Source organism: Pseudonaja textilis, chromosome 2 (assembly GCF_049901715.1).
Source record: "Pseudonaja textilis isolate UNSWEBS1 chromosome 2, rPseTex1.2, whole genome shotgun sequence".
Classification (NCBI taxonomy): domain Eukaryota; kingdom Metazoa; phylum Chordata; class Lepidosauria; order Squamata; family Elapidae; genus Pseudonaja; species Pseudonaja textilis.
This window is the reverse complement of record NC_141991.1, coordinates 24309548-24332501: the sequence shown is the minus strand read 5'-3', so window position 1 is coordinate 24332501 and position 22954 is coordinate 24309548. Positions and strand designations below refer to the sequence as shown.

At 38.0% G+C, this 22954-nt stretch overlaps 1 protein-coding gene across 3 annotated transcripts in view; it reads left to right on the top strand.

Annotated features, from left to right (window-relative positions):
• The window catches only part of FHIT (fragile histidine triad diadenosine triphosphatase), a 927448-nt gene extending 909285 nt beyond the window's left edge, over window positions 1–18163 (top strand). For all 3 annotated transcript variants that reach the window (XM_026721738.2, XM_087923572.1, XM_087923571.1), the window contains one exon: window positions 17867–18163. Coding sequence is in view for 1 of the 3 variants with exons in the window: in XM_087923572.1 (XP_087779698.1) it covers window positions 17867–17896 (30 nt within the window). In the remaining 2 variants the exon portion in view is untranslated. The remainder of the gene's footprint in view (window positions 1–17866) is intronic.
• The last annotated feature ends 4791 nt before the right edge of the window (window positions 18164–22954 follow it).

Sequence of the window (22954 nt, the reverse complement as noted above, 5' to 3'; positions counted from 1 at the left end):
TCTGAGGTCGGTAAAATGAGGACCTAGATTGCTGAGGAAAATATGCTGACCCTGTTAATCCCTTAGAGGGGGCACTATAAAGCACTATAAAGCGGTATATAAATCTAAGTGGTATTGCTATTGTTCTGTCCCCAGTTCATGGTTATGACACTACAATGAGCCGTGGTCACCTGATTGTGATTTCTAACGTTCCCTGCCAGCTTTCCAGAAGCAAAGTCAACAGAAAAGCTGGCAGGAAGTCAGAAGTAACTCTTTTTTTTTGTCTGCCTGCAATCCATACTATCTGCCTGCAGCACCCCCACTCCCCATTGACAGTATGGGAAGGGAGGTGTACAGCATTCCACCCTACCCCCACGTACTCACCTGTACTCTATAGCAACCATGTCTAGCACATCCTTACCATCCTGTATTACCTACACATTCACCCACTAGCCTGCTTTTCTGTGTTTTCTGCCTCTTTCCACTTAACAACCCAAATGGGTCTGGGGTCATGACAGTAATTGGGATTGTTGTTATTAAGCAATGCAGTCATATAACATTGCATCTTACAATCACATCGCTCAGTGATGGAAATTTGAGTCCCAACTGCCATAGTAACACAAGGAATACCTATATAGTTGATAGGAGGGTAGAGTATTGCTAGAATAGGAAAAATTGATTAAAAGAAACATAATAAAAATCTACTACTGTGTTAATAATGAGTGCATTACTAAATAACAATATTCTAGCATTCTTGTTATAATTTCTAAAATTTGGGAGAAATTATCCTTCAGTGGACAAATCAATCAATTTCATAACATTTGTCATTTGGTCCCACTTCCAAATCACTTTAAGGATTTGACTAAAGAAAATCCATATAAAATTTGTATCTCTTTTGTCCAGAATTTTCATGCATTGATAATCTTTGGAAATGTTCCTTTTAAAAATAACCTTTCTATTTCCCACTGCCATATGCACTGTAAATCATAAGTTTTTAAATGCATGCTGGAGTATTTTTTTTTTGAGCTGACCTCAGCATCTGAAGGGCATTCAAGCATTCCTCATTCATTCCTGGCTACAGTAACGTGAACAAGCATAAAGATTTTAAAAGTGGAACAAGGGAAAATATCTTGTCCATGATAATATTAGAAGCTTTTGAGCCAAGATGGGAGAACTAGAACCAGAATCCCCTAGCCGGCTATGTGGACTCTCTAACCCTTAACATGTAATGCTATTTCTGCTATGCTGGCTGGGGAATTCTGGGAGCTGAAGTCCACATATCTTCAAATGGCCAGTTATTATTTTAATTTGTATCTTTCTAACACCTGATGTTTAGCTGATGGCTAATTATTGTTTGAGATAGAAATATGAACAATTAGCTTCCAATTGTTTTAAAATTAGCCATTTTCCCCTCCCAGTTATGAGATTTATTTTATTTATTTATTTTTGTCATTTGCTTACAAAATAATACGTATAAGTAAAAACATAGTTATGAATACATGGATACATATAAGAAAAATAAAAAATAAAAATAAAAGAAACAATAGGACAGGGACGGTAGGCACGTGCGCTTATGCATCCCCCCCACAGACCTCTTAGGAAAGGGGTGAGATCAATAGCAGACAGTCTAAGGTTAAAGTTTTTGGGGGTTTGGGGAAGAAACCACAGAATCAGAGCAGGGGTCCCCAACCACCGGTCCCCGGACCGGTACCAGTCCGTGGAACAATTTCTACCGGGCCGCTGGTTTGCTGGGCACCGCCATCTTGTTTTGATGAAAAAGTGCTTCCGGTGAGCTTTTCCAGGTAGAAAGTGGCATTTGGGTGCTGAAAGAATTCTCGCGCCTTAGTTTCATCGGGGGGGGTCTTCGAACAAAACTAAGGCACGAGGATTCTTTCAGCACGCATGGCAAGGCGAGCCGAGCGACCATCCCAAAACCGTCCCAAAGCCCATCGACACAGGTACAAAGGAGGAGTTGAAGGTGGCGGGGAGAAGTGGGGGACGGCTGGCTGGCCGGTCGCTCGGCTCGCCTTGCCATGCATGCTGATGCCGGTACCGGGCCGCGGATGATTTTGTGATGCCGGTACCGGGCCGCGGCACAAAAAAGGTTGGGGGCCACTGAGTTAGAGTATTCCAAACATTGACCACTCTATTGCTGAAGTTGTATTTCCTGCAATCAAGTTTGTTGCGATTAACCTTGAGTTTGTATCTATTGTTTGCTCTTGTGTTGTTATGGTTGAAGCTGAAGTATTCATTGACAGGTAGGACAATGCAATGTATGATTTTATACACTATACTTGGATCCAACTGAAGGTGGCGTAGTTCTAGGTTTTCTAGGTCTAGAATTTCGAGTCTGGTGGCCTAAGGTATTCTGCAATGAGTAGAGGAGTGGAGAACTCTTCTTGTGAAATATTTCTGGACTTTCTCCACTGTGTTAATATCAGAAACGTAATGTGGGTTCCAGACTGATGAGCTGTATTTGAGAATTGGTCTTGCAAATGCTTTGTATGCTCCAGTTATTAGTGTAATATTACCAGAGAAAAAGCTACGTAAGATTAGGTTAACAACTCTTAATGCCTTTTTGGCTATGTAGTTACAGTGGGCTCTAGCATTTAGGTCATTAGAGAAGAGTACTCCAAGATCCTTGACAGAGTTTGGATCATCAACAAGGTCTTAACTATTCAGCCTGTATTTTATTTTCTGATTTTTTTTGCCAATATGTAAGACAGAGCATTTATTTGTTGAGATTTGAAGTTGCCATTTGTTTGACCATTCCTTTTGAAGGGTAGCAGTACTGTCTGTGGTATTGAATAGCTTTACATCATCAGCGAAGAGAATGCAGTTGCTCTTGATATGATCACAGAGGTCATTTATGTAGAGTATGTAAAGAGTTGGTCCTAAAACACTGCCTTGGGGGACACCACTGTTGATAGGTACAGAATTTGATAGGACGCTCCCAATTTAGACCATTTGTAGTCTGTTTTACAGAAATGCTTCTATCCAGTTATGCAGGTGTCCAGAGATACCGTAAGATTTTAGTTTTAGGAGTAGTTTGTCATGTACCACTGAATCAAAGCCTTTACAGAAGTCTATGTAGATTGCATCTATTGCTTTGCCCTGATCGAGTTATGTAGTCCATATGTTTTTACATTGTAAGAATTGCAGATTACATGATCATTTTTTCCTGAAACCAAATTGTTTATTAGAGAGTAGGTTGTTTGTTTCCAAGTGGAGGATGGTGGATTGGTTAATAATTGATTCCATGACTTTACAGGTGACGCAGCATAAAGAGATTGATCTGTAATTTTCAACTAGGCTTGGGTCTCCCTTTTTGAAGATGGGGATGACCATGGCTTGAGACCATAGGTTTGGCAAGGAGCTAGTCCTGAATGATTTTTCAAAGATTATGCTTAGAGGTTCGGCTATGGCAGTGGATAGCTTTTTAAAGAAGTAGGCACATATTCCATCCGGTCCAATATATAGGGATGGTTTTAGATTGCGTAGTGCTTTTTCAATGTTGTCTTCTGTGAAATCGATATGTATTGGATCATTGTAGTTGCCTGTGGTTCGACTAGGAAATACTGGGCATGATCCATTGCTGTTTACAAATACTGAGCCAAAGAATGTGTTAAAGAGGTTGGCTTTAATAGTGTCGTCATTGCAGTCTTTACCATTAGGTCCTTTCAGGGGTGGGATGGACCTTGAGTCTTTTAGTTTGTTGTTTACAAAATTGTAGAAAGCATGTGTGGAATTGGTGCATAGAAGGTTTTCTTCTTGTTTAATGTGATAATTGGTGCATTCAATCTTTATCGGGTGGCATAAATTTTTTTTTTGAACAAATTTTATTGATTTTCCAAAACAATACACAGACAAACAAAACATAAAATATAATGACATAGGAATTTTTTTTTTCTTAAAAAGCCAATACAACAACTTATTTAAAGACAGAATTATTCCAAGTTATCACATTTCCAAACAAGCACAATTTGATATATATATTTACCTTATCTGTTCATCTTCATATCTTATCCCAAACTTCTCTTTATTACTTCTTTTCCTTCTATTTATTCAAATTATATCTCTTTAACTTTAGATTGTATACATTTTTTATATCCATCTGTCTTATACGTTTTCATTATTCTCTTCCAATAAAAAAAAAAAAACAAGACATAAAACATAAAAACATAAACATCTTTTCTGAAAGTTGCTTGATCCCGGGTTAAAACTCATCATACAAACACCTCTTCAAAAATCATGTTCCTTTTATATATCATTCCATATCTTATTACCGTTTTCCATTTTCTATATAGCTTCTTCCTTTTTTAACTCTCTTAATTTTATTCTACTCATCTCAGTTCAAGTCATAATACTTAACATTCTTTGTCTGTTCTCAACTATCCATTCATTTTTTCTCTTTAAACAAAACCTCTCCTGTACACTAATTAAAGTATGACGCCTTTAACTCTTTCCCCTAACCTGATAATACTTAATATCACACATAACTTGTATTGGGATTCTGTTTAGCATATCCTAAAGTCACACAATATATTATATAAAGAGAAGAAGAAAAATTTTAATCGTACCTATTAATACTTATTTATATATTTATATCTTAAACATTTTATTCTATAAATGCCTATAATAACACAATCTTATGTACCTTACAGAATCCCTTTTTCAATTAAATTTACCCATTGTCTATAAATAAATTTTGTTTCTTCAAATCTTGCTTCCCATCATTGAGACTTCTCACCCCTTCCTTTCTCCCTTGCTTCTTCTTTTCCTTACCCTGTTCACCCCTTTGTCTTTCCACCTCCCTTTTCTTCTTGTGCTTTCCCCTTCCTGTTGTTTCCTAATCTTATATCCACCCTTCAACTCATTTTTATCTTTTTGGTTGTTTTTTTAAGTTTTAAAATCCCTTTTTCCTTTTCCTCTTCCTCCTTCTTCTCCCCCAATAGGATCACATGTTCATCAAAAATGGTTCCTTCTTTGTCCCAATTATCCTGCTGCGCAATCAATTCTCCATAGGAATGCACTGCCATTTCTAGAGATTGAAAAAGAATGTCCAAGGTATCTTTCCAGTCTTGTTCTTCCTTTTTATATTTTAGATATTCAGTTTTAAATTCATCCAAAAGTGGTGCCATTATGAAGAGGAAAAAATTTTCCCAAAACAACCACCCGAGTGTTTTTAAACAAAGAAAAAAAAGTTTCCCAAAAGATGCAAAGTCACCAAACAATCCAGATAAACTATTTCATTTAGCACTTTTTCCCTTCTTCCATTTCTTTTTCTGGGGTTGCTATTAAATCACAAAATTCCAATTATAATATGTCTTTTGAAGTCTTATTAATGTTCAAATGGCTCTTTAAAATTCTAGGCAGTCTGCTCCTTATTTTCAATTTCAATATTTTTTCCTCTCCCTTCCCACTCACAGCAGAAGAAAAAATTTTCTTTAAATATTTAGAAATCCATATCCCTTTGGCATTAGCACAGTCTTTAGCATTTAGCATACCTTCAATGCGGGTTTCCGATTTCTCTCAAAGCTGTTCCGTTTGGAAGGAGAGTGAAAAGAAAAAAATTTTTCCCTCTGATATCCATTCGCTGCTTACTCAGTCTGGGAACAATGTGTCTTTAGTAGGTGTTAAATACCAGGATACTTTCACTGTTCCTTTGTCCCGGTCAGCAAAATCAGTTTCATTTCTTCACAAACCCCTCCAGCACATTTCTTTCCCCGGCTGGGCTCTTCTAAATGGCGGCCATAAAAGATCGCCGTTCAGTTGCCGTCGGAGAGGGAGATTTAGCCGGCTAGGGAAGAGAGATGCGATGTCTCTCGTCCCTGCCAGAACCCCCCAGTCTTCACCACCTTCTACAAAGGTGGCTTAGCCCCGAAGCCAAATGGCTCGAGGCACTCAGGCAGTGAACACAGGCAGAAACCGTGCAGAGCCATGGAATCCTGCCTGCACTGAAGAACCACAAGCCGGAAGTCGGGTGGCATAAATTTTTGTATCAGCTTTTGAAGTTGGCAACATAACCAGATTTCTTTTTCCACCAAAGTGATTTCTTTTTGGATTGAAGCTTTCTTACTGTTTTGGGTATTTTGTTTTTTCTGGTTTAGGGAGCTGTTAATGGTACATATAGTTTGATGACTCTTTTGACTTCAAGTAAAAATATGTTGTAATGGTCTTCTATAGTATTGCATCCAGAAAATAAAAATTGCCAATCAAGGGATGAGAGATCGTTGTTTATAAGATCATAGTTGCCTTTTTTGAAGTTATAATTGGGGATTCCGTCGTTGTGATAATTTTTGTGTGGACGTATGTTGAGACAAAAGTCAATCATGTTGTGGTCACTGTTTGAAAAGGGTTCTTTAATTTGTATTCTGTAGATTGAATTCATTTAGATGAACATTTGAGGTGAAATGATATAGGCACAATCACTAAGTTATATGATTTTAGGAATTATCTTCCATTATAGCAGGGGTGTCAGACTGGCAGCCCATGGGCCACATGGGTCACGTCTAGGCCATTCCCACCCCAGCTCTGCGAATGGGAAAAATGTCACAAAACATCACGTGACGGCAACATGACGAGGCGAGTTTGATAACCATGCATTACAGGATCATTTTTTTTCTGTCAGGATCCACTGAGTTTCTTTGTAAATTTATAATCCTGACATATCAACAAGAGATAGTGAAGAATATGAGGAGCTGATGGGGATGCCTCTTCTATGAACACTTTTCCTTCTATAAAAATGCTTTCTAAACAAAAATGAGCAGGATTAAGGCCTTAAAGTTGCCAAAACCCCAGGAAACAAAAAAGGCAAAAGTACATTGTGGAGACCTAGGGCAAGTGACAGAAAACAGAGAAATACATGGCAACATGGGTGGGACTCAATTGATTTGGACCAGTTTGGGAAAACCCCTTGCTCCAAAGATCAGCTCTCTCCAAACTGGTTCGCTGTGATGAGCATATGGGCCAGTGATGGGATTCAATTTTTTACTACTGGTTCTGTGGGCGTTGCTTGGTGGTCATGGTGTGGCATGGTGGGTGTGGTGTGGCCTGGTGGGCATGGCAGGGGAAGGATACTGTAAAATCCCATTCCCTCTTCACCCCACTAACCTGCTTTCCAGCTCCATTCTCCTCTGCAAGGCAACAAAAGAAAACCCAGCCAATCAGCTGGGACTCAGGAGGAAGAGAATAGATGGGGCGGGGCCAGCCAGAGGTGGCATTTGCCGGTTCTGCGAACTAATTCAACTCAAAATTTCCACTACCGGTTTTCCAGAACTGGTCAGAATCTGCTGGATACCACCTCTGATGTGGGCCCACTTACCCCTGCTCTTTCCTGCCTTTCACTTCCTTTGTTAAGAGCACAGCTGATTCACATGGCAGAGTGGTTTGCCATGCCTGAGCTGTTTTCTTCACAGGGACTGCTATAGAAGTTGAGTAATAGAGCTGTTTGTAATGCGGAGCAGGTGCGCAGAGCCTGCAATCACCGAACCAGTTGTTATACCGGTGGAATCCCACCCCTGTATGACAGGGTGCGCAATCCAAAGAAAACAGAATTCTAAAACGGAATTCTAAATTCTTGCCTTTTGTTGTTTTTTTGTTTGTTTCATTTAATATGAGTGTTTGTCTCAACCTTATCACTCTGGGCAGCGAACAGCAACTAAAATTACATGACTGCTACAAAAAAAGCTCATAAAATACAACTGCCATGATTCATGATCATGATGGGCACTGGCTCCATTACAGTCATAAGTCCAGAACTACCTGTAGGTTTTCACAGAAACTAGAGGACGTGCTACCAGAAGGCTTGAAAAAGTGTCCTTTCATAAAGTGGAAAGGTAGCAAAAAAAACCAGCTTCTTTTGAGTTTTATCTGTTGACTTTCCTCCATCACCGATCTGCGGCATTCCTGCAGTGAAGTTCTATAATGCTGAATCAGAACCAGTTATCTTCTCACATCACAATTAGCTTTCTGAACTCAACTCAGCTGCCCTGGATTAGCCGGCCCATTGTGCCAGTTGCTTAATGAGCTTTCACTGTGGACAATAGGATCACAACATGAGAAATCACATTCTAATTAAAGCATTTTTTTAAGGAAAAATAACTGAATTGCAATTTTTCTTTTCTTCCATTAACACATTCGAGCATCAGCACTTCCTGAACCATCCAGGTCAAGGAGGTCTTGAGGAACTGCAGATTGCTTTCTTTCCCATTAATATGAGCGATGGGGGAGGGAAGAAAATCATTTGAATATAATAAATAAGCACTTAATTTATCCTAACGGTGCCTTTGCAAGCTTTGCATTGTTGGCAAGAGTTATTCTAATTTTTATTTTCAATGTGCTTTCAGAATAGCTGATAGGCAAGAGATCATCCACATTTCATATTTATGCTGAAGGCAGTATTGGAAACTGGGAAAATAATCCCTGTGGATTTGCGGGTGACAATCAGATACAGTAGGATACAGTCAACTTCATCCCATCTCTTTCATAAACTTTAGGGATGTCTCTCCCTATCTGGTATTCTCATCGATGGGCATCCAAGAGTCTCAAGGTCATATGCTTTCCAATCTTAATAAAGGAGAAGATTTGTAGCACAAATTAAAATTGGTGCTCTCTGAACTTGCTTGTTTTCTTGCAGGCATTTTGTTACTCAAACTAGGTAATGGATAATCTGAAGTGGTCTCTCCACATGTCATCTTTAAGCGAAGTGTGAAAACCAGCATTTGCATTTCCTGCGTTGGATAAGGGGAGCACATCTTTCTCCTTCTGTCCTGGCCACATTTTACAGAGGCACGACTGAGAGGTGTTTTAATAAACTGCATCACTGATTGGTTTGGTAGCTGCAGTGCCTCAGATAGAAAGTCCACACAGAGAGTGGTAAGGACAGCTGAGAAGATTATAGAAAGCTCGCTCCCGGTCGTTCAGGATACTGCTTATAAGCGCTATGTGCTTAGAGCTCAAAGCATTGTTAGAAACCCCAGCACACCCACTTCACGGTCTGTTTCTGTTGCTCCCCTCTGGGAGGAGGTTTTGAAGTTTTTCTAGCAGGATTACCAGATTCTGTACCAGCTTTGCCATCCATCTGGTAAACTCGCAAGATTCATTTTTTGTCGCTATGTACATATATACATCCAAACTAGACTGTGTTGTTTCTCTGTGTCATATAGTATATCCATAATTTTGTACTTATTTATTTATTTTGTTGTGTTTATGTAGTGCATATTGGATGCTGTGACACTTTGGGAGCAGTATACAATGAAATTTCATTTTAATATATGCCAATTAGTGTACATTCAAAGTGACAATACCGTTATTCATTCATTCATTCAATCTATCTATCTATCTATCTATCTATCTATCTATCTATCTATCTATCTATCTATCTATCTATCTATCTATCTATCATCTTTCTATCTTTCCTTGACTAGAGTATTGTTTACTTCCTGATTGTTGGTGTGATGTTAATCTTGGGGTTAATCTATGCTCATCTGAGTGTTGATCGCTAGTGTCTTGGTCTTTTTGTTCCCTTTTTAGCTTGTTGATTGTCTCTTTTGCACACTGTGTAGCTATTGTTTATGTCTACATGTCTATTGATGGCTACTTTGCCAGAGTGACAGACTTCTAGTATTTTTGAATTTGGTTTGATCTAGAATGGTCACAGTTTCACAGCTGAAACTATGGTAGGTCTGTCCATATGTTGTGAAATTAAAGAGTTTTCATCATGTCTTTTGAGTACTAATTGGTATTCTTGGATGCATTCTGTCAGTCTTCTACTTATTTGTCCTACATAGTGGTTGTTGCGGTCATTACACTACATGTTGTAGATGACTCCTGTTTTATTCATCTGGGGTTGTTGGATCTCTCCAGACTACTATTCCTGATCAAGGATGGCATTTTTTCCCACCATTTAGAGATAAGAAACACATGGAAATTGTACAGTAAGTCCTTAAAACATGGTTTTAAGAACCTGAACAATCTTCTTTGAAACATAGGAAAAGCTAGCATCTCAGTCCTGCCTTTTTTTTTGCTCTTTATTTTAAGAGCTGACGGAGATATGATAACTAATTAACTAAGTAAAATCAATTGGGATTTTCCCCCTAACCTCCATCAAAAAAAGTTTGAATCAATTGCTCCAATGATTTGAAAGTCTCTTGAAGACTTAAGGAAAATTTATGCAATGGATAGTATTTCCCAAGAAAGAGAAGTATTCACAAATTCAGTTTTTAACATTTTCCCAGCTTTCGTTAGAATAGATGCATTGGGCATTATTCTTCATATACAATCACTTCCATCTATGATTACTATCATATGTTTTTAGTTTGGAAGAAACAAACACAATGACAAACCCTTGGAGCACCATCAACAAAGGGACTTTTTCTTCCTAAGTGCTATTCATCTTTATAGCAATAGCATTTAGACTTATATACTGTTTTTTAGTGCTTCAGTCCTCTGTCAGCAGACTACAGAGTCAGCCTATTGTCCCCAACAATCTGGGTCCTCATTTTACCAACCTTGGAAGGATGGAAAGCTGAGTCAATCTTGAACCTGGTGGGATTTGAACAGCCAAATTGCAGGCAGCCAATAGTCAGCAGAAATGGCCTGCAGTACAACACTCTAACCACTGCGCCACCGAGGCTATATGATCTGCCTGTGACTCCCTTCTGGGACTGTTTGCATATCATCCTTGCACAAATATACATTTTGGTAATCAGAGATGGATTTCAACACACTCCAAGTCTTAAGTGCTATTAATTATTTCACCCACTCAGTCAGCCGTAAGAACCATTAATTACCAAAGAGGAATGATAGCAATTGACACTCACACATTAGATTTCTAATTTCAACATTGGGAGGGGGAAAAAAGGAACTCTTTGGCATTAGAAGGAATATATTTTCTCCAGGTCACCTTCAGAAATCTGCTTATATGAAGAACATGTAAGCTCATCCTATGTGGACAACATCTGTCACTTAAAATGGCACAGGGACAAAGCATTCTCTTTCCATCAGCAGTTTGATGATTGACTCCCTATTGTTTAAACAGATTTTCAAATTATTTAAAAGTCAACACAGAGGGAGAAAAAAAAATCCCAAACCGAGTAAGTCTGCCTCACATTTTAGAGGCCATTCCAAAGGATTTGTGGCAATACGAAGGAGCAAATGGAAAGCAAGAGTTTATTTAATTTATTTATTTCCTTTCAACTGAATTTCAGAAAAAGTGAACTATTAGCAAAAAAAAAAAAGTTTATGGGCAAATACAAGCTGGTTGTTGACAATTGCTGAAACTCTCTGATGAAAACAGTTAGTCCTCCACTTACAACCATGGTTGAGACTAGATTATTTTGTTGTTGTTAAGTGACTTGTGCCAGATTTTACAGCCTTTCCTGCTACAGTTGTTAATAGCAAAAGCAATAGTATTTAGACTTATAGACAGCTTCACAGTGCTTTACTGCCCTTTCTAAGTGGTTTTGCACAGTCAGCATAATTGCCCCCAACAATCTGGCTCCTCATTTTACCCATCTTGGAAGGATGGAAGGCTGAGCTTTGGTGAGATTTGAACTGCCAAATTGCAGGCAGCTGGCAGACAGCAGAAGTAGCCTGCAATACTGCACTGTAACCATTGTGGCTCGTTTAAGCGAATTACCTCAGTGAAGTGAGTTAAGCAAATCGAGCTTTCCTCCCTCCATTGATTTTGCTTGTTGGAAGCTAGCTGAGAAGATCTCGAATGGCAATTATAAGACACTGCAAACATCATAAATATAGGTTGGTTGCTAAGTACCCCAGTTTTCATCCCATGACTGTACGCGAAGGCAGTGACGGTCATAAGTGTGAGGGGGGGGTGGCGGAAAGTCACTTTTTTCAATATTGTGGTAACTTCCAATGGTTGTAAGTTGAAAACTACCTGCAGTGGAAATGGATGGAAAGGAGGTGATTATGAATAGAATCCATCTTTCAAATAGAAAAAGAAAGTAAGGAAGTAGATAAGGAAGAAATTTATTTATTTATTTATTATTTATTTATTTTGTCAAGCAATTATAAGATAACAGGTAGAAGTATAAACATAGTTATGGATACATGAAATGGATACATATAAGAAAAATTAAAAAGAAACAATAGGACAGGGACAGTAGGCACATTGGTGAGCTTATGCATGCCCCCTACAGGCCTCTTAGGAAAGGGGTGAGATCAATAGTAGACAGTCTAAGGTTAAAGTTTTGGGGGCTTGAGGAAGAAACCACAGAGTCAGGTAGAGTATTCCAGACATTGACTCTAGAGTATTCTAGACATTGACAACTTCAGCACTCTGCTGCTGAAGTTGTATTTCCTGCAATCAAGATTGGTGCGGTTTACCTTGAGTTTGTATTTATTATGTGCTCTTGTATTGTTATGGTCGAAGCTGAAGTATTCATTGACAGGTAGGACATTGCAATGTATAATTTTATGTACTATACTTAGATTGGACTGAAGGCGGCATAGTTCTAGGTTTTCTAGGTCTAGAATTTCAAGTCTGGTGGCATAAGGTATTCTGCAATGAGTAGAGGAGTGGAGAACTCTTCTTGTGAAATAATGGACTTTCTCAACTGTGTTAATATCAGATAGGTAATGTGGGTTCCAGACTGATGAGCTGTATTCAAGTATTGATCTAGCAAATGTTTTGTATGGTCTCGTTAGTAGTGTGATATTACCAGAGAAAAAGCTACATAGGATTAGGGTAACAACTCTTAATGCCTTTTTGGCTATGTAGTTACACTGGGCTCTAGCACTTAGATCATTAGAGATGAGTACTCCAAGGTCCTTGACAGAGTTTGGATCATCAACAAGGTCTTGACTATTCAGCTTGTATTTTATTTTCTGGATTTTTTTTGCCAATATTACAGATTGGTCTGTAATTTTCAACTAGACTTGGGTCTCTCTTTTTGAAGATGGGGATGACCGTGGCTTGAGACTATAGGTTAGGCAAGGAGCTGGTCCTGAAAGATTTTTCAAAGATTATGCTTAGAGGTTCGGCTATGGCAGTGGATAGTTGGCACATATTCCATCTGGTCCAATAGATAGAGATGGTTTTAGATTGTGTAGTGCTTTTTCAACATTGTCTTCTGTGACATTGATATGTATTGGATCATCGTAGTCATTTGTGGTTCGACTAGGAAATACTGGGCATGATCCATTGCTGTTTACAAATACTGAGCCAAAGAATGTGTTAAAGAGGTTGGCTTTAATGGTGTCATCATTGCAGTCTTTACCATTTGGTCCTTTCAGGGGTGGGATGGACCTTGAATCTTTAGTTTCTTGTTCAGTTTTACATTCGTTAAGGGTCCAGTTAATATGAGGTAGGCTGAAGTCACCAAGAAAGATAAAAGCATATGGGCAGGATGCTGCCCATGTTAGTAATGTATTTAGCTTGTTTGCATGTTCGATGTCATAATCAGAGGCTCTTTAACATAGTAAGAACCGAAATGTGATATTTAAGGACAGTTGACAGATGATGGTCTCAGGAATAACTTCACTTGGCTCCAAACAAGAGCTCCCCCAATGCTTATGTGCAGTTCACTATAAAAATTTCTGGAGCATTAATAGCTGTAGGGCTTAGTCACATTTCTCAATGAAATTCTGCTTTCTTCTTCCTCAGATGCAGAGAATATAGCATGGTATTTATAGAGAGTATAGAATGTATAGAGAATATATATAGAATATAGAATGTATACATGTACACTCCATTGCCTGAATGGTGACTTTGTAAACAGAAAATTTAACTTCTATCCATCCCTATCCATTATATCTATGGCATTTCACAGATTATTGCAATATCGTATCCCTTTAATAAGTGCAGAATGCAAGATCATCTACGAGATTTGGCTTGTCTTGGGAACAGGAAGAAGGCGGAGCCTCCTCGCTGACAGACTGTAGATCGCATCTCTCTGCGGCTATGGTCCCTGCTCTTTCGTTGGAGAGCCCCAATCATTACGACTAGGGGCTGAAGCTGCCTTGGAGGGGCGGTGGAGTAAGTGGAAGCTGCAAGCCAGGTGGAGGGGAGCTGCATCTCCCCTCCTGGGCTTGGTCTTTTTCACCCGAAGACGACTGCAGCGGTGGTTTAAAATGGCCACCCCGAAAAGGAGGACTCAGCTGGATTAAGATTTCTGCAGGAGGGAAGAAAGAGGTGGATAACATCTGAACTGGGACAATTGGGCGATGCAACTAAACAAAAGTACCCCGGGATTAAGGTAACATGGAATTTTTAAGAAAAGAAAAGTGAGCGGCAAAATTACAAAGGGACAGGAAAAAAAATAAGAAAATATTTCTGACAGCTAAGCAGGGCTTCAAACCAGGAAAGAAAGAAGCCGGAACTAAAGATTTAACTAAATTGGACTAAAATATTTTGGCAATAAACAGGCATAAAATAAAGCTGGATTTAAGATTGTCAAAAATAATAATAATAAAGTTTACAAATTGGAGACTGGACTGTGTTGGAATATTGAGGTTCGAAAAACCCTAAATAAAAAAATAGGGGAAAAGGATGAAGACTTTGTATAATGGAGAGTACCACCTTTTGACAAAAACTTGAGCTCAAACAAGAGAAAGCATCCTGTTTCTGAATGAAGTTGTGTGGATATAATATTAAAGAAATATTGAAACAAAGTAAGAATCTTAGAAAGGGAAAGCAGAACCAGAATAAGGAAAAAAGCAAGGAAAGACTGACTGTGGGATTGATGGATGTTTTTGGTATAGCCTCTCAGCTGGAATAACTGAGAACTTTAGAAAATTGAAAGAAGAAAGAAGGAAAATAAAAGTGGTTTTTTGTGGACTTTAACGATCATAAAATACAAGAGTGTGTAATGATGATATCTTTTCGGGAATTAAAAATGGAACTTAAAAATATGAGAGAATTACTACAGGAAAGAGGCGAATCACTTTGTTCTGTGTTAGAAAAAATGGAAATGGCGATTGAACAAGAAGAAAGAGCTTCAGAGGAAGAGGACTTGACTCAAGGAGAAGACATTTTAAATAGACAATTAACACAAAGAACACTACAAAGAAGTGGGGAAAGAAGGAAGGTTAAAAAGTTGAGACTTAAGAAGGCAATCAAAAGGGGGAATACCTGTGAAGTCAGGAAAGGCAGAAAGACCCAGCAGAAAAGGGGAAAGGAAGATATTAAGAAAGAGAGGGATATAAACTGGAATGAGAAAAGATATGGAGAAAAGAGGGGGAGGAGAAGCAGTAAGAAACAGGCACATGAAATAAAGAAATACAGAAATAGTAAAATGTTGAAAAGAAATTGTTTTTTTCAGAGATAATGGTTGATGAATTAAAAAGGGGATTCTGCAGGGTGACAAGGGGTAATACGAATATTTCTTAAAAATATTTAGAAAATAGGGTAATATAGATATTGATAACTCTTATTAAAAATTAAGGGGGGAAAATATGCTGTGGAATTCAAATGAAAAGATGTAATGATTATTATTGTAACTTCTTAAAAGTAATGGTTTATTGGGAATCAAGATGAGAGAATAAAGGTATATTTTAACCACTGAGGTGCCACACTCAAAGCAGTAAAAGTGGGGGAAACCTATACTTGTTTTTTTCTTTAGTGTTAAAACTTGTATTAATTTAGAATTTATAAAAAAAATGTGTAATGGAAAGGGAATATGACAGACTAAAGAACCAACTAAATTAATAAGTCAGTATAGACTATTAAAAGCAAGGAGAGATATTGGAAACCTATTATTATTATTATTATTATTATTATTAGGCAAACACATATTGTTTATCTTTATTTTTAAAATAAATATTAAAGGATTATATTTGAAATAATTGAAATCAAACAAAAAGATGTTTCGACTGAGATTAATGAAAGAGACTAGAATTAATGTGTTTGTTTCTCTCCTTACGGAAATTTGGAATGGAAAAGGTAATAATAGAATTAAGTATGCATATATGAATGTATAATTGCTGTCATACTCGTATGTAAAGGTGATGACCCGGAAATATGTTGTCCACTAAAAAGAGATTTTTGTTTTTATGTGAAAAACTGAATAAAATTTGTTAACAAAAAAGATTTGGCTTGTCTTTGGTTATTCTTGGGAACAGATCTTTGGAAATTGGAGGGATCTTTGAAAATTGAAAGTATTTAGTGCACATGTATAAACACTGCATGTTTACTAGGGAGTAACTAGGGAGTTTTGCAGCAGATAGAATACATGCCAATCATGCTTCTTATTTCCCAACATGAACCTATTTGTCTCTGAACTTTCCTTTCCAGACTGTTCCAGTCCAAATAAGTACACTGTATTTTCTAAACAGGATTTGTTTTCAAATTCTTTATCCTTCGCTGCCTTCATTTATTTCCCTTGCTTTCTCCCTCAAACTTATCCAGGTACAATTGTAACTAGATTTACATTATGACAATATGCATAGGGTTGCTTTATATTCCTTTCTTAATAATCATCACCAAAATAAATGTTGACTTTTTCATGGTGACCACACTCCTGGTTGATATATCTATTGATTACAATTCCAATATCTTGTTCTTAATCAATCATTCTCATATAATTTAAAAGGTTGAAGTCATCAGTATAAAAGTAATCTGAAAACATGTTAGAAATATTCAGAAAACTACTTCAGATAGGATTGAGAAGTGCTATTCTTTAATGAGGGAAAATGAATTGCAAAGAGAGGCAATTGCACCAAGGATCTTATATCTTATTTTATAGCGATTGTCATATATTTAAACCCTTTTTATTGAAGTTTTTGACTCAGTACTTCTTCTATAAGATTTCAATTAGCAGTAGAAACTTTGTACCCAGTCAGATAGCAATAGCAATAAGATTTATATACCTCTTCATAGTGCTTTATAACCCACTCTAAGCAGTTTATACAGTCAGCCTATTGCCCCCAACAACCTGGCTCCTCATTTTAATGACTTCGGAAGGATGGAAGGCTGAGTCAACCTTGCACCAGTCAGAATCAAACTCCTGGCAGTGAATAGTGAATTAGCCTGCAATACTGCATTCTAACCACTATGCCACCACGGCTCCAGATATTCTTTATAGATATAAGATATCTAAGGAGTTGGTATTCTTAGCTCCTTAGCAAGTCCACCCACTTGCTCCAGCAGTAGAGGCCTACTTTAGGCCCTGTCTGCTAATGAATTTGGGTGGTAGGCCTTTTCTGCTGTAGCCACCATCTATCTCCCACTGGAAGTAAGATCCACTCTGACACTCCTGGCCTTCTAGAAGAACTTGGAAACTGCTGGCTGGCCTGAGAGACCACTAGGGGCCTGCCATCTTGGGGGTGGCCATTGGGGAAGAGAATCTCTGCCCCCATGGTACCCACCCTCTTCTCTTTGTTAGCTTTCTATTTAATTTTCCTAATTTTAATTGCTTTATGTTACCTTTATTTTTTTTATTATTATATTTTAAGCTGCCTAGAATCATCATATCAGTGATGAGATGGGTGGGCATAAAAATTAATAAATAAATAAATTTAGTAACTAAAAAGTAACATGGACATAAAAGTTAAGCAAGTTATAATGCTAGTCTGGATCCCCAGTATTATAATTATATTTGTCATGATAATTGCCACTCTGTGAGGTGAGTAGGGCTGAGAGAGAGGGACTGAGCCAAGTTATTATACTGTCACGTAGGCATGACACATCTGGATGACATGCATACTATTATGGCAACATCTATAAATAGATAATGCCCAAAAATTTAATTGTAATTTTCAGCTCTGCATATTGCATTTCCTCTATTACAATAAAAAAAAAAATCTATCTTGGAAAATGCTAATGAATACTGATTGCTTAATCTTATCATTTTTGCCTTATTTACATATGGGACAAAATGTTATTGTATTTAACAAATTATCTGATTTTATATTCAATCTTTTTCAGGAGCAACACAATCTTTTCAATTTGTTCTGAAGCAGAAGTAGTGGAGAACAAGCCTCTTTTGTTACCGGCTAACCTAGAATTGAAATAATGGAGGATGACAACATATTCAGTAAAGATACTGGATAAAACAAAGAACGTTTTTATCAGAGTCTTACTTAGGTTAAAATGCTTCTTAGAGCTTTGGTTTCATTAAAGTTATTTGAATTTGGGGTGGTGGTGAATAAATATTTCTGAGTTGCAACATCTTAAAATGAAAGTCAACATTAAAACTTTAGATAATAAATATATTGTGGAAAATGTTTTATTGATGTTACTCACTGAATAGTTCGTTCTTTAACAATGTAAATCAGAGGTCTCCAATCTTGACAACTCCAGCTATGCTGGTTGGAGAATTCTAGGAGTTGAAGTCCACAAGTCTTAAAGTTGCCAAGTTTGGGGACCCCTGATATAAATAGTATATTTCATGCTTGCTTTTGTAATGGAGCCTGGAAATATCTATCACAAACAAGCGGCTCCAGAAAACTTTACTGGATTGCTAGAAACGCCTCTTCCTTTCCCCTATTTTAAAAGGAAAATGGTTCACTTCTGAGGGAGGGTTTTGTGAGACCTTTAGTGACATAGACACCACATTGAGAGCCCTTGATTCTGTACAGTTTTTTTTAATTCCAGTATAAAGTTGGTTCATGTTCTTTTCATGTAAATGGCACAAATCTCCCTTCCCGTGTCACAAAAGAAACATGCCACAACACAGAATGCTGATTCAGCTAGTCACACAACCACATCAAGTTCAGTGGTGGTATGCTACCGGTTTGGACTGGTTTGGCTGATCTGGTAGTAAAAAAAAAGCCGACAATCAGCTGAGAGGAGGAAAAAAATCCTCCAAATCAGCTGAGAGGAAAACAAAGAGAAAAGTGCAGGATTGGCCCCTCCCACAGGCCCCTGCACTTTTCTCTTCTTTATTCTTTCAGCTGATTGGCACTGCAGGTCTCAGCTGCAGGTCGGCGTTAGGCAAAGCATGCCCACCAAGTCACATCCACCAAGCCAAGCCCACCGAACCAGTGGTAAAACGATTTGAATCCCACCACTGATCAAGATGTATTTCCTGGATTAATGTACTAAGGTTTTGTGGATCAATTGTAAAAAGCAGAAAGAAGTCAAAACTAAGGCAATTTATATAATATTTGGAACTGAAATTAGTGGAGAAATTCATCCCATTTCGGAAATGATAATTCAGAATTCTAAAATCTTGGAGAAAACCCAGAAAACAAACCAAAATGTATGGGGGGAAAAACAATGCTAAAGCAGGAAGGAGGAAAGCAATGATGCCGACCAAAGTTGGGAAACAGTTTTACAACACAGCAATTTTCAAAAACTACTGTAATGGAAGCACTGCATTCAAATACTACTTTTGTTTGAAAATCAAAACAAGAGAATATCCGTGCAGGTCTAATGGCATTAAAAAAAAGTATCATCGGATAATCATATACAAGCATTGACTTATGGATATACAGATTCTTGCCATATTAAACAAACAGAAAAGCAATATACTTGAGGTCAGAGATGAGCCACCCTACAACATCACAGCTGGCATTTTCCAACAGTGATTGCAAACTTTGTTGATTTGCTTTCCATCCTTCTAATTGAAATAAAAATAAAGAGAATTCTGATGATGTCTGCATTTTTTTTTAAAAAAAGTTGAAGATGCAGCAAAGGCATTATAGGAGAAGCATAAACTTTTAGAGAAAGAAATTTTTATAAGCCATGGATGGAAAGAAAGAGAGAGATCAGGATGACAATAATGATAGAGACAGACAGACAGACAGACAGACAGACAGACATAGATGATATTAGATAGTCAAATGATAAGCAGATCATGGAATATAAACATATTTTCATCAAAATGTTAAATAGAACAGAACAGAATAACAAAGTTGAAAGGGACCTTGCAGGTCTTCTACTCCAACCCCCTGCTCAGGCAGGAAATCCTATTATAGCGCAAACTTTTTCCATATGTGCATATGATGCACATATATGACTTATATATAAAAGGAATGGAATTTGCATCATGATACCAAAATGCTGTTTCATCCTTTGTCACCCACCCACCCAAAAAATTGGCTTTCTCTATGGATGGAAGGGAGGGAAGGAGGCAGGGAGGAAGGTAGATGATAGATTGATGATAGATAGAGATAGATAGATAGATGATAGATAGATAGATAGATAGATAGATAGATAGATAGATAGATAGATAGATAGATTTCTACTGGTTCTGTCCACCTCTGTAGAACCGGTAGCTCTGTAGAGCAGCAGACATTAGAACTGGTTCTATGTCTGCTGATGGTTTTGCCCACCCACCCACCTGGGCTCTTACCTGATCTTTATTTCCTGATTTTTCAACTTCAGCTGCCGAATGAGGCACAGCTGCAGTTAAAAAAGCAAGAAAAGAGGGCTGTTTCAAAGACTGCTTCTCAGCACGCAGTGTGCTGATGACAATTTACAGGTGCACGACTCACAGCGTGCAGGGAAGCACATCATAAATCACCAAACCTTGTAAATCCCAAACCGGTAGTTAACCCTGTCGTATCCCACCCCTGGATAGATAGATAGATGATAGATAGATAGATAGTTGATAGATAGATAGATAGATGTTAGATAGTAGAATTTATGTGAAAACCAAGCAGCTTACTGGAAGGATTTTCAAAAGTTGATTACTTCAGATTTATGATCTTTTCTCGTTTCAATGGCTTTTAAATAAATATGGAAAACCCTGGGCAGAATACCTCAAAATTTATCATAGGGGGACTTCCGGTTTGAAGGGTTTTGGCGACAGACAGAAATCCACGATCATGCACGGTTTCTGTCTGGGCTCGCCGCTGGAGCAGCTAAGCCACCCCATAGAGGTGGTGAAGAGGGGGGAGACCGCCAGCAGGGTCGAGGAGAGCTGCATCTCTCCTCCTCAGCTGGCCATTACTCCCTTTCCCGAAGGCGGTTGCAGCGGTGGTCAGAAATGGCCACCACAAAGAAGAACTCGACTGGAAAAGAATGTGCAGGAGGAAGATAAGAAGTGAAAGTTTTGGCTGACTGGGTTAAATTGTAAAAGCAACAACCAAGGTACCCTAGAATTTAAACTTACAAAAAATAACATCGCTCCCAAAGAAGAGTTGGAAGCAGCGAAGGAAAGTGAAAAGGGAAAGGTTTGGCTTTTTTTCCCTTCTCTCTCCTTCCCTATACTGACAACTAAGAGACTTAAATAAGAAATCAGAAAAATCCGCTTTGACATCAATAGGCAATTAAGCTGAAAATAAAACAAAATGCCAAAGGGATAATAAAGATTTCTGGACATTAAAATTTTTCTTTTTCATAAGCAGGAAGGGAGAGAAAAAGAATAAGGGCAGGAACTGGAAGAGGGAGGAGATTGCCTGGAATTAAAAAGAATCTAAAGTAAAACTTCAACAAGACTTCTAAAAGATACATTTTTAACTGAAACTTTGCAACTAAATAGTAACCCCAGGAAGAAAAAGTGAAAAAAAGAGCAAAAAAGAAACAGCTTGCATGTATTTGGATTATTTGGTGATCTTTGGATTTTTGGTTATTATATTTGAATGACTAAAATCAATCGGGTGGTTGTTTAAAAATTTATACAATGGCACCACTTCTGGATGAATTGAAAATGGAACTTAAAAAGTACAAAGAAGATGAACAAGAAGGGAAGGGTTCTTTTGGCTTTGTTTTTCAATTCTTAGAAATGGAGATTTGGAACTATGAGAAACAACAAGAAAAGACTGCAAAACAAGAAGACTGGGACAAAGAAGAAGCCATCTTTAATGAACAAGTAATTTTATGTGGGGAAGAAAAAGGAAAGGGGGGGAAAGAGAATGGAGAATTTAAGACTTAAAAAAACAACCAAAGAAAAGAAAAATAATTCAAAAAATAAGTATAATACTGGAAAGCAACAGAAAAGGGGAATACAGAAGAGAGAAATAGAGGTAGAGAGACAAGGGGGTAAAAGGGGGAGAGAGAAGAAGAGAGGGAAGAAGGAAAGGAAAAGAAGTTACAAAGGACCAGAGCAAGATATAGAGAAACAGGACCTATTTAGGGATAATGGGTGAAAATCTAACTGAAAAAGGGATTCTGTAAAGGTACATAAGATTGTATTGTTATATTAATAATAGAAATAACTTTAGAAAATGTGGATCTCTAAAAGAACACAACTGACTGACTCTCAAATAAAAGAGAGCGAACCAGCTTGGCTAGAGACCTTCACTCTTCTCCCAGCCTCACAAGCTGGTAGCATAAAGGGAAAGAGACAGAGATGAAGCTGCAGAAAACAGAAAGCTTCTGATATTAGGGTTTTGTGCCTTTTAATAATCAGATTTTTTATTGTTATTAAAATAGCATTTGTTTACTTTATTTTTTTAAAAAAGGAAAATGCTATGTCAGGAATATTAAAATGTCTTCAAATGTGCACAAACATGAAATTGGTTCACACAGTGGAGCCTTCCTTGTCCTCTTCCATCGATGCAAGGTGTCTTTTCTCAGTGTTCAGTTATTCCTACCCACTTGCAATTACAGAAAGTATTTCCAATCCTTACAAGAAGCTTTTCAGCATGGACACGCTCTTCCTCTAAAAGGATCCCAAAAGCATCCCAAAGAAAAACAGCAATAAGGAGTGATACACAATAAAATGACATTTATCTATACAATAATGGAAAAGGTCTTGTCAATATAGAAAAATGAAAACCAATATTTCAAACTTCTGTTAGGTAGAATTTTGCTCCTAGGAAGGGATATCAAACTCGATTTCATTGAGGGCTGCATCAGGGTTGTGTTTGACCTTGGCTGGGGTGGGTGTGGCCAGTAGCATGACATCACTTGTGTCAGGGGGCGCCTGTGGTGGCCCAAGCACTCTGCCAGCAAAAACGGGCTCCTGAGCCCCATTTTCAGCTATGACATCCTCCTACAACCCTCTGCCAGTTTAAACAGAGCTCGGGGGGCTTATGCACGGCCCTTGTAAGCTCCATTTTCAGCTGTGACAGTTTCCTACAACCCTCTGCCAACTAAAACAGAGCTTGGGAGGGCCATGCACAG